This window comes from Bufo bufo, chromosome 4 (assembly GCF_905171765.1).
Source record: "Bufo bufo chromosome 4, aBufBuf1.1, whole genome shotgun sequence".
Classification (NCBI taxonomy): Eukaryota; Metazoa; Chordata; class Amphibia; order Anura; family Bufonidae; genus Bufo; species Bufo bufo.
Window position 1 is genome coordinate 81,200,248 of NC_053392.1, and position 16,372 is coordinate 81,216,619.

Genomic DNA, 16,372 nt, shown 5'->3' on the forward strand with positions numbered 1-16,372 from the left:
GTATAGTGTTATATAATGTAGTGTGCTGTTATATACTGTACTGTAGTGGTATATAATGTAGTGTGCTGTTATATACTGTAGTGTTATATAATGTAGTGTGCTGTTATATACTGTACTGTAGTGGTATATAATGTAGTGTGCTGTTATAGACTGTACTGTAGTGGTATATAATGTAGTGTGCTGTTATATACTGTACTGTAGTGGTATATAATGTAGTGTGCTGTTATATACTGTAGTGTAGTGGTATATATTGTAGGTATAGTGTTATATAATGTAGTGTGCTGTTATATACTGTACTGTAGTGGTATATAATGTAGTGTGCTGTTATATACTGTAGTGTTATATAATGTAGTGTGCTGTTATATACTGTACAGTAGTGGTATATAATGTAGTGTGCTGTTATAGACTGTACAGTAGTGGTATATATTGTAGGTATAGTGTTATATAATGTAGTGTGCTGTTATATACTGTACTGTAGTGGTATATAATGTAGTGTGCTGTTATATACTGTACTGTAGTGGTATATAATGTAGTGTGCTGTTATATACTGTACTGTAGTGGTATATAATGTAGTGTGCTGTTATATACTGTACTGTAGTGTTATATATTGTAGGTATAGTGTTATATAATGTAGTGTGCTGTTATAGACTGTACTGTAGTGTTATATATTGTAGGTATAGTGTTATATAATGTAGTGTGCTGTTATATACTGTACTGTAGTGGTATATAATGTAGTGTGCTGTTATATACTGTACTGTAGTGGTATATAATGTAGTGTGCTGTTATATACTGTACTGTAGTGGTAGATAATGTAGGTATAGTGTTATATAATGTAGTGTGCTGTTATACTGTACTGTTTACTGTACTGTAGTGGTATATAATGTAGTGTGCTGTTATATACTGTACTGTAGTGGTATATATTGTAGTGTGCTGTTATATACTGTACTGTAGTGGTATATAATGTAGTGTGCTGTTATAGACTGTACTGTAGTGGTATATAATGTAGTGTGCTGTTATAGACTGTACTGTAGTGGTATATAATGTAGTGTGCTGTTATATACTGTAGTGGTATATAATGTAGTGTGCTGTTATATACTGTACTGTAGTGGTATATAATGTAGTGTGCTGTTATAGACTGTACTGTAGTGGTATATATTGTAGTGTGCTGTTATATACTGTACTGTAGTGGTATATAATGTAGTGTGCTGTTATATACTGTACTGTAGTGGTATATAATGTAGTGTGCTGTTATACTGTACTGTAGTGGTATATAATGTAGTGTGCTGTTATACTGTACTGTAGTGGTATATATTGTAGTGTGCTGTTATAGACTGTACTGTAGTGGTATATATTGTAGTGTGCTGTTATATACTGTACTGTAGTGGTATATAATGTAGTGTGCTGTTATATACTGTACTGTAGTGGTATATAATTTAGTGTGCTGTTATAGACTGTACTGTAGTGGTATATAATGTAGTGTGCTGTTATACTGTACTGTAGTGGTATATAATGTAGTGTGCTGTTATACTGTACTGTAGTGGTATATATTGTAGTGTGCTGTTATATACTGTACTGTAGTGGTATATAATGTAGTGTGCTGTTATATACTGTACTGTAGTGGTATATAATGTAGTGTGCTGTTATATACTGTACTGTAGTGGTATATAATGTAGTGTGCTGTTATATACTGTACTGTAGTGGTATATAATGTAGTGTGCTGTTATAGACTGTACTGTAGTGGTATATAATGTAGTGTGCTGTTATAGACTGTACTGTAGTGGTATATAATGTAGTGTGCTGTTATAGACTGTACTGTAGTGTTATATATTGTAGGTATAGTATTATATAATGTAGTGTGCTGTTATATACTGTACTGTAGTGGTATATAATGTAGTGTGCTGTTATATACTGTACTGTAGTGGTATATAATGTAGTGTGCTGTTATAGACTGTACTGTAGTGGTATATAATGTAGTGTGCTGTTATATACTGTACTGTAGTGGTATATATTGTAGTGTGCTGTTATAGACTGTACTGTAGTGGTATATAATGTAGTGTGCTGTTATATACTGTACTGTAGTGGTATATATTGTAGGTATAGTGTTATATACTGTACTGTAGTGGTATATAATGTAGTGTGCTGTTATAGACTGTACTGTAGTGGTATATAATGTAGTGTGCTGTTATATACTGTACTGTAGTGGTATATAATGTAGTGTGCTGTTATATACTGTACTGTAGTGGTATATAATGTAGTGTGCTGTTATATACTGTACTGTAGTGGTATATAATGTAGTGTGCTGTTATATACTGTACTGTAGTGGTATATAATGTAGTGTGCTGTTATACTGTACTGTAGTGGTATATAATGTAGTGTGCTGTTATACTGTACTGTAGTGGTATATAATGTAGTGTGCTGTTATAGACTGTACTGTAGTGGTATATAATGTAGTGTGCTGTTATATACTGTACTGTAGTGGTATATATTGTAGGTATAGTGTTATATACTGTACTGTATTGGTATATAATGTAGTGTGCTGTTATAGACTGTACTGTAGTGGTATATAATGTAGTGTGCTGTTATATACTGTACTGTAGTGGTATATAATGTAGTGTGCTGTTATATACTGTACTGTAGTGGTATATAATGTAGTGTGCTGTTATAGACTGTACTGTAGTGGTATATAATGTAGTGTGCTGTTATAGACTGTACTGTATTGGTATATAATGTAGTGTGCTGTTATAGACTGTACTGTAGTGGTATATAATGTAGTGTGCTGTTATATACTGTACTGTAGTGGTATATAATGTAGTGTGCTGTTATATACTGTACTGTAGTGGTATATAATGTAGTGTGCTGTTATAGACTGTACTGTAGTGGTATATAATGTAGTGTGCTGTTATATACTGTACTGTAGTGGTATATAATGTAGTGTGCTGTTATAGACTGTACTGTAGTGGTATATATTGTAGTGTGCTGTTATAGACTGTACTGTAGTGGTATATAATGTAGTGTGCTGTTATAGACTGTACTGTAGTGGTATATAATGTAGTGTGCTGTTATATACTGTACTGTAGTGGTATATAATGTAGTGTGGTGTTATATACTGTACTGTAGTGGTATATAATGTAGTGTGCTGTTATACTGTACTGTAGTGGTATATAATGTAGTGTGCTGTTATATACTGTACTGTAGTGGTATATAATGTAGTGTGCTGTTATAGACTGTACTGTAGTGGTATATAATGTAGTGTGCTGTTATATACTGTACTGTAGTGGTATATATTGTAGTGTGCTGTTATAGACTGTACTGTAGTGGTATATAATGTAGTGTGCTGTTATATACTGTACTGTAGTGGTATATATTGTAGGTATAGTGTTATATACTGTACTGTAGTGGTATATATTGTAGGTATAGTGTTATATACTGTACTGTAGTGTTATATAATGTAGTGTGCTGTTATATACTGTACTGTAGTGGTATATAATGTAGTGTGCTGTTATAGACTGTACTGTAGTGGTATATAATGTAGTGTGCTGTTATATACTGTACTGTAGTGGTATATAATGTAGTGTGCTGTTATATACTGTACTGTAGTGGTATATAATGTAGTGTGCTGTTATATACTGTACTGTAGTGGTATATAATGTAGTGTGCTGTTATATACTGTACTGTAGTGGTATATAATGTAGTGTGCTGTTATATACTGTACTGTAGTGGTATATATTGTAGGTATAGTGTTATATACTGTACTGTAGTGGTATATAATGTAGTGTGCTGTTATATACTGTACTGTAGTGGTATATATTGTAGGTATAGTGTTATATACTGTACTGTAGTGGTATATATTGTAGTGTGCTGTTATAGACTGTACTGTAGTGGTATATAATGTAGTGTGCTGTTATATACTGTACTGTAGTGGTATATAATGTAGTGTGCTGTTATATACTGTACTGTAGTGTTATATAATGTAGTGTGCTGTTATATACTGTACTGTAGTGGTATATATTGTAGGTATAGTGTTATATAGTGTGCTATGTTGTCCTGTGCCCTTTCATCCATCACCTACCGATGTGTTACTTTATCCCTCCCTCCTTGTTATAACCGTTTCCGCTCACCGTTTGTCTCTTGCGTTGTGTAGCAGATCACATTTAACTCCCTGACGAACTGCCTGGGGCCCCGCAAGATCCTGCACAGCGGCAAACTGTACAAGACCAAGAGCAGCAAGGAGCTGTACGGGTTTCTCTTCAACGACTTCCTGCTCCTCACGTACATGGTGAAGCAGTTCGTCTCCTCGGCATCGGACAAGCTCTTCAGCCCCAAGTCCAATGCCCAGTACAAGATGTACAAAACGGTAAGTAAGGGGTTAAGGGCCCACCATGGAGGGGGCAATCTGATAGAGGTCTTCTCCTATTCAGCTGTTTTTTAGTTGTGTCTCACCGCAGATAAACTGGATGACAATCATTATAACGGTGGGAATGTCACCCAGCTTTCCTAGAATCCACTGAATTACTCTCTGTAATGGCAGCCATATTGATTGTCACCTAGCAGAAAAGTTAAGGGTACAGGATAAGAAACATGGCTGCTTTTTTTTTTTGCCAAAACAGCGCCACCTCTGTGCCCTGGTTTTGTGTGGTATTTCAGCTTGAGAGAAAATACAGTGTCCGCAGGTTGTGAGTAATGCTGCGGTGATGCCTCTGCGTAGACGGTATACATTAAAGAGTGGGGCTTCCAATCTAGACTTTTCACTTGTAATATCAGGGTTGCGATACAATTCTAGGATTCATATATTTGTTTGTTTTTCCTGCTTCTTAAAGCCCGTTTTTCTAAATGAAGTGCTGGTCAAGCTGCCGAGTGACCCCTCCAGCGATGAGCCTGTGTTCCACATCTCCCACATAGACCGGGTGTACACCCTGAGGACGGACAACATAAACGAAAGGTGGGCTCTAGTCATCGGTGGTTGAGGGAACCGGAAATGGCATGAAGGGTGCAGTGGTAACACCACGTGTCAGCACACAGTGCGGGTTTATGTGCCGACACTAAAAACCACATATAAATCCGCACTATTTATTGCAGTTTTTATGCTGTTTTTAATGCTGATTTTTTACGTTTATATTAACAACCCTACTGAACTCTATGGGGAAAACCACTGTACAGAAGGTGCGGAATCACACAATCGACATACTGTAGATTTTAAGATCCGCACGGCAGGTCCATTTCTGCACGCAAAGTGTGCACGTATATAGGATTTGGCAAACCTCATTCACTTGCTGCCTTTTTTTCCCCACACGTAATCTGCAACGTGTGCAGTTACCCTAAAACTGGTCATACAGTTTAGAAAGCTGTTGGCTACAGCAATCCCTTCTGAGCCCCCCGCAGCCCCTTGTACGTGCATGCTCAGCGGAGGGGGCGTTCCACTGACATCTGTCTAAGGTAAATGGGATGATGCAGACATTAAATGGCATCTGTCAGCAGTTTTGTACCTATGACACTGGCTGACCTGTTACATGTGCACTTGGCAGCTGAAGGCATCTGTGTTGGTCCCATGTTCATATGTGTCCACATTGCTGAGAAAACTGAAGCTTTAATATATGCAAATGAGCCTCTAGGAGCAACGGGGGCGTTGTCATTACACCTAGAGACTGTTGTCTCTGGAACTGCTGCTTTCTCTCGAATTTGATTGACAGGGACAAGTATGATTATGTTTTCATGCCTGGTCCTGTCAAAGTGCAGAGAGAGCAGAGCCTCTAGGTGTAACGGTAACTCCCCCATTGCTCCCAGATCCTCAGTTGCATATATTACAACATAATTTTTCTCAGCAATGCGGCCACATATGAACATGGGACCAACACCGACGCCTTCCGCTGCCAAGCGCACATGTAACAGGTCAGCCAGTGTCATAGGTACAAAACTGCTGACAGATGCCATTTAAGTTGCTGTCAGACTCCTCTGGCAGTGACATCTCAAAAAGATCAGACGTGTTGAAAGCCAGCATGCCCAATACGTCGCCGGATGAAATTTTTGAGGCCCCCATACAAACTAGATGTTTGGTCAGTCCCACCAAAATCTCCAGGTTCATCTGGGGTAGCGTGAATAGGTATGGCCAGCTTCAGTCCTCAGGCACAGGCCACCTGATGATAACAGAGCCTGTGTGTAGACGGATGGAGGACGGGCTGATGGTAGCATCTTCTAGAAGCCAGCATGGCCTCACGGCAGGAGTTTGAAGCCATGACTCAGATGGCAGGTAACCAGACACGCTCCCCTGTGGACAGATCTGCACTGCGCAGGATCCGTGGTCGGCAATGGGCGTTGCCTCTAAAATACCTCATTAGGAATATTTTTCTTCTTGAGGCTATACATGAGTATACGTCAGGATGTCGGCTGTATATTACAGCCTGCACCCGCTCCTGTGCCCATGCCATCCACTGCTCATACTATTGCTGTTAGAACATGGCAATTAGGACATAATTGGGATTTCCTCTTAGGAGGAAGAGTGACCTTCATTTATCAGCACTGTGTAATACAAAATCATTACAACCAATTAGATCCCAGCTTACATTTTTTCAGGGCAGGTTAAGAAATGTAAAGTGAGCTCTGTTTGGATGCTGTGAGCAAAAAAATAAATGAGGCCCACAGTATTCCTGATGTGATACCAGATCTGGACGGTGGTCTGGTTCATAGCATCGGTGTATGAAGCCGGTCGTCTATTCTCCACCGCTATGATGAAGGATCTCATTAGCCATTCTTCTCTTTCTCAGAACCGCCTGGGTCCAAAAAATCAAATCTGCCTCTGAGAACTACATTGATACCGAGAAGAAGAAGCGGGAAAGGGCGTATCAAGGTATTAGGAATATTCATGGAAATTCTATTTTAACCTGACAACTCATAATCCAGAAAATCTAATAATCCGGCACTTGTTACCGCATGAAACCTGACTTAAAGGGGTTATCCCATGATTAATGTAAAAAATGAAAATCAGACATCATATAGTACAGGGCTGGCCAACCTGCGGCTCTCCAGCTGTTTTAAAACTACAATTCCCACCAGGCCCTGCTGTAGGTTGATACCTGTAAGTAGTCTTGGCATGCTGGGAGTTGTAGTTTTGCAACAGCTGGAGAGCCGCAGGTTGGCCATCCCTGATATAGGACATGACAATCTCTTTCTAACAAAGCTAGAACCAGTCCTGTACCTCTCATGGATCCAGAGATCTTCACATTCGTTGCTCCACTGGATTTATTTCAAGCTGGCAGCTCGGAGGGTGTGTCCTGTATGCTGCAGCTCTCTCCTAATTACAGATCAGGGGGCGTGTCCTGTATGCTGCAGCTCTCGTCTAATCACAGATCAGGGGCGTGTCCTGTCTGCAGCTATCTCCTAATCACAGCTCAGAGGGCGTGTCCTGTGCTGCAGCTCTCTCCTAATCACAGCTCAGAGGGCGTTTCCTGTCTGCTGCAGCTCTCGTCTAATCACAGATCAGGGGCGTGTCTTTTCTGCTGCAGCTCTCTCCTAATCACAGCTCAGAGGGCGTTTCCTGTCTGCTGCAGCTCTCGTCTAATCACAGATCAGGGGCGTGTCTTTTCTGCTGCAGCTCTCTCCTAATCACAGCTCAGAGGGCGTTTCCTGTCCGCTGCAGCTCTCTCCTAATCACAGCTCAGAGGGCGTTTCCTGTCTGCTGCAGCTAGTGACAGTTGGAGGATGGAACTGAGCATGTGCAGCGACCTTAGTGAGGGGGGCAGAGAAATTAGCAAAAAAGAGCAAACAGCAGGTGGCGCTATACAGATACTCAGTGGTTATAATACATTTTTAATTACATGCAATTACGGATTCAGATATTGGTGCTGGCTTGAAAAGTAGCATCATTTTCATGAGACAACCCCTTTAAGGCTTCTCAGGGACACCCTTGTGATTTCTGTCTGCATTGTCACTGTCGTCTTTATATTCATTTTATTTGTGTTTATTGTTACAAGTCAGTTTCTCGTGTTTTATGTCCTCGTTGTGTTGAATGGAAGCCGTATTCTTTACTGTGTGCACCTCCCATAGATTATATAATAAGATTATTACGCTACAGCAGGATTAACGGAGGCTGTCATTGCTTTCCCGTCTGCAGCGAGGTCTCACAAGTCTTCCGGAATTGGGCGTCTCATGGTGCAAGTCAATGAAGCAGCGGAGCTAAAAGCCTGTAAACCCAATGGTAAGGGCCCTCTGGTGTACATGGAAAGGTGGGGGTCATTATGACAGTCCTACTGAAATCAGAGATCAGTGTGATATCCTTATATATTATAATCGACGTGATGGGGACTTATAGGCCATACACGCACCTCTGTATATGGCCTATAAGTCTCCTCATGCCAATGAAGGCGCTTCCTCCCCAAGAAGTGATGGTGCCCCCCAAATCCTGACTTAGGCCTCTCACCCAGTTAAGCCAGTACTCTCTGCTCTGCACTGGTGAGGGGCAATCACACTGAAACAGCTGTCTGCAGAAGAGATGCTGGCTTATTTAATATCCGAATCATGTCTCAAGGCCTGTTTAAAGGGTTGCATCAATGGCGTAGCTACCAGGGAAGCAGCTCACAAGGGGCCCGGGAGCACAGAGCTGGGAACAAACAGTAGGCTAATGACAGCAGCACTATTAAGTTTATTTTGCCTGGTCCGTGTGGCGATCTCGACCCCAGCTGTGCTCCTAGCAGATCTATTCCCCATTGCTGAGAGGATCAAGGGCGCTGCACATGGAATCAGCCAGAAGCAGTGCTGGAGATGGCAGCGCCAGGAACATCTCAGCAATGTCAGGGACCGCCCCCTTAGCAAGGAGCAGGCTAACCAATCAGCATCAGGATAAAAAGGGGTGTGGTGATTGGCTGGTGTGATCCAAGGGGAAGAGACCTGTGCACTCTTAAAGGGGTTCTGCACTTTGTTTAAACTGATTATCTAGATAGATCATCAGCATCTGACCGGCGGGGGTCCGACACCCGGGACCCCTGCCGATAAGCTGTTTGAGAAGGCAGCGGTGCTGGCAGTAGTGCCATGGCCTTCTCGCTGTTTACCGCTGGCCCAGTGACGTCACGACTAGTATCAATGGCCTGCACGCGGCTATGCTCCACTCAAGTGAACAGAGCTTAGCCCGGCCCAGGCCATTGATACTAGTCGTGACGTCCCTGGGCCAGCGGTAAACAGTGAGAAGGCCGCGGCACTACTGCCAGCACCGCTGCCTTCTCAACAGCTGATTTGCAGGGGTCCCGGGTGTCGAACCCCCGCCGATCAGATGCTGATGATCTATCCAGAAGATAGATCATCAGTTTCAACAAACTGCAGAACCCCTTTAAACAGATTCTTGCAGGAGTCCTCCCACCTCAGGTTAGTGGATCGTCCTTCCTCTCCCTGCACTAGTTGTTTCCTCATGCCCCTTATAATCCCCTCTGCTCCCAGGTGCCTCACTGCTTGCCTCTGCTCCCTCCTGCCCCCAGGTTCCTCACTGCCCATTGGGTTCCTAACTGCTCCCAGGTGCCTCACTGCTCTCTTCTGCTCCCAGGTGCCTCACTGCTCTCTTCTGCTCCCAGGTGCCTCACTGCTCTCTTCTGCTCCCAGGTGCCTCACTGCTCCCCTCTGCTCCCAGGTGCCTCACTGCTCCCCTCTGCTCCCCTCTGCTCCCAGGTGCCTCGCTGCTCCCCTCTGCTCCCAGGTGCCTCGCTGCTCCCCTCTGCTCCCAGGTGCCTCGCTGCTCCCCTCTGCTCCCAGGTGCCTCGCTGCTCCCCTCTGCTCCCAGGTGCCTCGCTGCTCCCCTCTGCTCCCAGGTGCCTCGCTGCTCCCCTCTGCTCCCAGGTGCCTCGCTGCTCCCCTCTGCTCCCAGGTGCCTCGCTGCTCCCCTCTGCTCCCAGGTGCCTCGCTGCTCCCCTCTGCTCCCAGGTGCCTCGCTGCTCCCCTCTGCTCCCAGGTGCCTCGCTGCTCCCCTCTGCTCCCAGGTGCCTCGCTGCTCCCCTCTGCTCCCAGGTGCCTCGCTGCTCCCCTCTGCTCCCAGGTGCCTCGCTGCTCCCCTCTGCTCCCAGGTGCCTCGCTGCTCCCCTCTGCTCCCAGGTGCCTCGCTGCTCCCCTCTGCTCCCAGGTGCCTCGCTGCTCCCCTCTGCTCCCAGGTGCCTCGCTGCTCCCCTCTGCTCCCAGGTGCCTCGCTGCTCCCCTCTGCTCCCAGGTGCCTCGCTGCTCCCCTCTGCTCCCAGGTGCCTCGCTGCTCCCAGGTGCCTCGCTGCTCCCCTCTGCTCCCAGGTGCCTCGCTGCCCCTGATGCTTCTTCCTGCCCCCAGGTGCCTCGCTGCCCCTGATGCTTCTTCCTGCCCCCAGGTGCCTCGCTGCCCCTGATGCTTCTTCCTGCCCCCAGGTGCCTCGCTGCCCCTGATGCTTCTTCCTGCCCCCGATGCTTCTTCCTGCCCCCAGGTGCCTCGCTGCCCCTGATGCTTCTTCCTGCCCCCAGGTGCCTCGCTGTACATAATTTAAAATTTTCACATAGGGGCCGGCTCACCATGCCCAGCCACTCTGCATCACATTCATTAAAATGGTGCCCGCACCGCCCAGCATCTGCCCTCCCCATACATAATGATGAGTTAAGCTGCCACTTCTGCCTGCCTATATAGCGCACTGCCAGCCAGAGAACAAGCTGGCAGCACGCTATGTAAATGAATCTCATCCGGTAGCGCAGTTGCATCCCGCCCACTAAGTGAAGTCCTCCTCAATGGGTGCAGCAAGCAGGAGAAGCAGCACGGCGGAGGGAGGCGCAGCAGGCATGCACTCCCCTCTCTGCTCGCTGTTCCGCCATCTACTAGTGCTTATTATGGCACTCTTAAGTTACATATACATACATGTGATGCCAGGATGGTCATGGGCTGGCATGGGGTGCGTGCGTATGTGTGCCATAATAAGCACTAGTACATGGCGGAGCAGTGGAGGCAGAAAGGGGAGGCTGCCATGTACCGCATGCTATAGTACTGGAGGCTGGCAGAGGAAAGAGTGGGTAGAGGTTGGGATGAAAATTCCAAACACCCCACTTTCCCAATGTTTTAAATAAAGATAACTAAACATAAAAAAAAAAATCATTGCCATGTCCAAAAGTGTCTTCACTATTAAAAAATAAAAATAATTTTCATGCACGGTGTACGCCGTGACTGAAAACAATCAAAACACGATTCAACATTTTTTTGGTTACCCCAAAAAATTGAATATTAGTGATCAAAAATTGGTCCAATAAAAACTACAGCTTCAGCTCTTTAGGCAGAAATATAAAAAAAAAACTTTTAGCTGTCAGAAAATGGCGATACAAAGACAAATAGTTTTTTGTTTTTTTCAAAGGTTTTATTTTAAGTAAGTGAGGGGGGCCCTGTAAAAATTTTGCTGTGGGGCCCAGTCAGTTCTAGCTCCGCCCCTGGCTTGAACATTGACATATAAGATAGCTGCCTTACATCTGGTGGCATCAGAGGCCGAGATCATTTGTTTCCCTTTCTTCCCAAATAAGTTCCATGTAATGTAGTAGGGATCAGTAATCTGGGTCAATTCTTGAGATATTTCAATATGTTGGATTTTGTCGCACAGGGAAGAGTAACCCGTACTGTGAGGTCACCCTGGGCTCCCAGTGCTACACGAGCCGCGCCGTGTCCGATACTCTCAACCCAAAGTGGAATTTCAACTGCCAGTTCTTCTTGAAGGATCTCTACCAGGACGTGCTGTGCATCACCGTGTTTGACCGAGACCAGTTCTCCCCTGATGGTGAGTGTCCATGGCCTGGATTCACACCTCACTGCTTTGTGTTGAGGTGGAGATTTATCAAACTTAGAAACATCCTGCGCTGCCGGACAGTGCACCTAATTTATGACGAGGAGCAGGCCTCCTATATTAGGTGCATCGTCTGCCAGCGCGTGCACCAGAATGAAATCTGCATTTTATGCCCCAAAAATGGTACAGGGAGATGATAAATCTCACTGTGTTGTGCATCTGTTCAGTTTAATCCTGTCCTTTGGAGATCACAAAGACCCACCGATCAGCTGCGATCTGATTGGGGAAACCTGGCAGTAAGTGTTCCATTTCCCTGCAGCGCCACCACAGGAGAAACTGAGCATTACACAATGCCATGCAAATGAATGGGTTGTCTGAGTAATGTGGGAGAAGACAGGTCCTCCAGAGCAAGAGAGACATTCATTATAGCCGCTTTCTTCTCTGGCCAAGACTTGAGGATCCTGAACAGAGGATTCCCTTGTATTCACTCACAATTTGCTTAAAGGGGTTTTCCCATCACAGACAATGGGGGGCATATCGCTAGGCTATGCCCCCATTGTCTTAGAGGTGTGGGTCCCACCTCTGAGACCCGCACCTACCCTGAAAACGGAGCAGGGAAAGGTGGTGGAGGGCACACTGCGCAGCCGCCCTTCATTCATTTCTATGGGGCCGCCGAAAATAGCTGAGCGCTTGCCACATAGAAATAATTGAGAGTGGTGGTACCATTCACTGGTATGGAGAGAGCCACCACTCTCCCCACTCCGTTCTCGGCGTAGGTGCTGGACCTACCTCCTAGCAATATGCCCCCATTGCCTGTGGTGGGAATACCCCTTTAATGCAGTGGATTGTGCCATCAAAATCCACTGTTGGTGATTTGTGTTCTTGCACCCTACAAATTAAAAGAAGCAGTATTGGATCGACTGCAAAAATGACTAAACTATAGCACATGACAATTTTAAGCAACTGGGATCTACTACACATCTGAGTTACCTAAAGGCCCCTTTCACACGGGTGTTGTGGGAAAATGTGCGGGTGCGTTATGGGAACACCCGCAATTTTTCCGCGCCAGTGCAAAACATTGTAATGCGTTTTGCACTCGCATGAGAAAAATCGCGCATGTTTGGTACCCAAACCCGAACTTCTTCACAGAAGTTCGGGTTTGGGATCGGGGTTGTGTAGATTATATTATTTTCCCTTATAACATGGTTATAAGGGAAAATAATAGCATTCTGAATACAGAATGCATAGTAAAATAGTGCTGGAGGGGTTAAAAAAATTAAAAAATAATTTAACTCACCTTAGTCCACTTGATAGCGCAGCCCGGCATCGTCTTCTATATCCTTTCTTCAGGACCTGGGTAAAGGACCTGTGGTGACGTCACTCCGGTCATCACATGGTCCATCACATGATTCATCACCATGGTAAAAGATCATGTGATGGATCATGTGATGACCGGAGTGACGTCACCACAGGTCCTTTACCCAGGTCCTGAAGAAAGGAGACAGAAGGAGATGCCGGGCTGCGCGAGCAAGTGGACTAAGGTGAGTTAAATAATTGTTTTATTTTTTTTTTAACCCCTCCAGCGCTATTTTACTATGCATTCTGTATTCAGAATGCTATTATTTTCCCTTTATAACCATGTTAAAGGGGAAAAAATAATGATCGTGTCTCCATCCCGATCGTCTCCTAGCAACCGTGCATGAAAATCGCACCGCATCCGCACTTGCTTGTGGATGCTTGCGATTTTCACACAGCCCCATTCACTTCTATGGGGCCTGCGTTGCGTGAAAAACATAGAATATAGAGCATGCTGCGATTTTCACGCAACGCACAAGTGATGCGTGAAAATCACCGCTCATGTGAACAGCCCCATAGAAATGAATGGGTCGGTATTCAGTGCGGGTGCAATGCGTTCAACTCACGCATGGCATCCGCGCGGAATACTCGCCCGTGTGAAAGAGGCCAAAGGGGTTGTCTCACTTCAGCAAATGGCATTTAGCATGTAGAGAAAGTTTAATACGAGGCACTTACTAATGTATTGTGATTGTCCATATTGCCTCCTTTTCTGGTTGGATTCATTTTTCCATCACATTATACACGGCTCGTTTCCACGGTTATGACCACCCTGCAATCCAGCAGCGGTGGTCGTGCTTGCACACTATAGGAATTAGCGCCAGCCTATGTGGGCTCCCACGGCCCTGGACACCAGAGGCTGGCTCTTTTTCCTATAGTGTGCAAGCACGACCACCGCTGCTGGATTGCAGGGTGGTCATAACCGTGGAAACGAGCCGTGTATAATGTGATGGGGAAAAAAAAATCTAGGCGGCAAAGTAATTAGTAAGCGCCTTGTATTCATTTTGTCTACATGATAAATGCTATTTGCTGAAGTGGGACAAGCCATTTAAAGGAACACTACAGGCAAATCTTGATACATTGGCCCAGATTTACTAAGGTGAGACTGGCGGTCTGGACCTGCACCAGATTGATCACAGGGGCTCAGGCTGGAGGATAAATGTGGTGCAGGGACAGGCACTTTTTTCTGACTCTGTACCAACTATTGGTTGGCTTAATTCGGGACAGATTTTTATGCCAGAATTGGACCAGAACAACCCATTGATTTTAATGGGCAGAGTGTAATGCTTCATTTCTCCTGTGGTGGCACTGCAGGGAAACTGAACACTTACTGACAAGTTCCCCCGGAGATTTCAGCTGCTGACTGGTAATCACAACAGCATAATCCCCCCTCGAATTCCCTTAAACCCTCTATACATGAGAGCTGAGAACCTCATGTACCGTCTGGAACTCTATCGAGCTGCATAAACGTAATCCTTTCTCTTTCAGACTTTCTGGGCCGGACTGAAATCCCAGTAGCGAAGATCAGGTCTGAGCAAGAAAGCAAAGGCCCGACCACCAAACGTTTACTCTTACACGAGGTGCCAACAGGGGAGGTGTTTGTGCGGTTTGATCTGCAGCTGTTCTAGATCTCAAACAGCGCCCCCTACAGTCAGTTCTATGGTTGTGCACTAGAACCGTTCACGCCAGACGTCACAATCCTCCGCTACTGACCTATGCAAACGCGGGTTACACAATCACAGTGCCTTGCACCGAGCAGAACGCCACGCTTTTTGTTTTGCAACCTTTTTAAGGGTCTGTTTTAAACGAGGGAAACGAACCGATCTTCTGTGAGAGTGCACGTGGCATCTGACTGGTGCCATGATCGTGAAGGTCCTCATCATTATTATTACACGCCAGGCTTCCCTATGGGAACAGGATAATTTATGATCTCAATTCTTTTTCTTTCTTTTTTTTTTGTATTAAAGTTATAAAACTATCAAAAAATGTATTCTGGATGCTCGTTTCAGAGACGCTAAAAACGAGGTGGAAATTTAGATTTAAGAAGAAAAATGTATCTTAATTTTGCAAGAATCTGAGCGGGAAAAGAATGAAGACAATAAGCAGATAGAAGTCTATATTTATAGCTGTGTATATATTTCTATATGATACACTGGGAAAGTTTTTTTCTTTTTTTATATATATATATATATTTATGATGTGACAGTTGTCCACATTGACTCTCTTAAAGGGACAGGTTTATTTTATATTATTTTTATGATGGTTCGGACAGGCCTTACAACGTCAGACTCTAGTAACGTTAAGAATCGCGGAGAAGATTCCTTATACAGGGAGGAGACCTGGAACTCTACTTCTGCAAGGGCTATGGGAAGGGGGTTGTTATTACGATGCAGAAGACTGTCGGTAACTGCTATTATTGGACCATTTTACAGTTTAAATCAATGTATATTGTTCCGAATCAATTACATCACCATACTCCATTCACATGCAGATGTATGCAAATTGTTGATTAAAGGGATTGTCCTACTTATTTTTTTTAAAAATGTCACCCAATGCAGGCGTCTTGATAAATTAATATAAGAATACATTCTTACTCATTTCATTCCCCACCGCTTTCAGCACTACTGCTCCGATTCTCCCCGCCGATGCAGCCTTAATGTCGTCTTCTTGTCGTCATATATGCCATGTGACCACTGCAACCAATCACTGGCCTCAGTTGTCACGTAGTGGGAAGGACTGGATCAACTGCGCTGAAAGTGGCGGGGAATGAAACGGGTCAATAAGCATTTTTTTTTATTAAAGGGATTGTCTGCTTTTTACTATTGATGACCTATCCCCAGATTGGCGGGGGTCTGACTCCCCTCATACGAGTGCTGCGTTCTCTTCTAACAGCTGATCCTCGGGGGTGCCAGGAGTCAAACTCCCGTCAATCTGATATTGATGACTTATCCTGAGGATAGGTCATCAGTAGTAAAAAGTGGACAACCCCTTTAAGTCGGACAAAGCCATTAAAGGGCTTCTGTCACCCCACTAAACTCTTTTTTTTTTTTTTTGTGTACTTGTAATCCCTATCCTGCCATATTGCCATACATTATGTTATTAATAATTTTCGTTCAGTAGATTTAGCAAAAAACATACTTTTATAATATGCTAATTACCTTTCTACCAGCAAGTAGGGCGTTTACTTGCTGGTAGCAGCCGCAGAAGTCCGCCCCTCCTCCTGTTGATTGACAGGGCCAGCCGCGATCTCCTCCTCCGGCTGGTCCTGTCAG

At 44.5% G+C, this 16,372-nt stretch overlaps 1 protein-coding gene across 4 annotated transcripts in view; it reads left to right on the top strand.

The window, feature by feature from the left end:
- The window catches only part of ITSN2 (intersectin 2), a 165,235-nt gene extending 149,339 nt beyond the window's left edge, over positions 1-15,896 (top strand). For 3 of the 4 annotated variants that reach the window (XM_040427429.1, XM_040427430.1, XM_040427432.1), the window contains 6 exons: positions 4,142-4,354; positions 4,818-4,939; positions 6,759-6,841; positions 8,066-8,188; positions 11,568-11,741; positions 14,589-15,896. In XM_040427429.1, the coding sequence (XP_040283363.1) occupies positions 4,142-4,354; positions 4,818-4,939; positions 6,759-6,841; positions 8,066-8,188; positions 11,568-11,741; positions 14,589-14,728 (855 nt within the window). In that variant the 3' untranslated portion in view covers positions 14,729-15,896. The remainder of the gene's footprint in view (positions 1-4,141; positions 4,355-4,817; positions 4,940-6,758; positions 6,842-8,065; positions 8,189-11,567; positions 11,742-14,588) is intronic. The other variant, XM_040427431.1, reaches the window with a different exon arrangement.
- Positions 15,897-16,372: the final 476 nt, after the last annotated feature.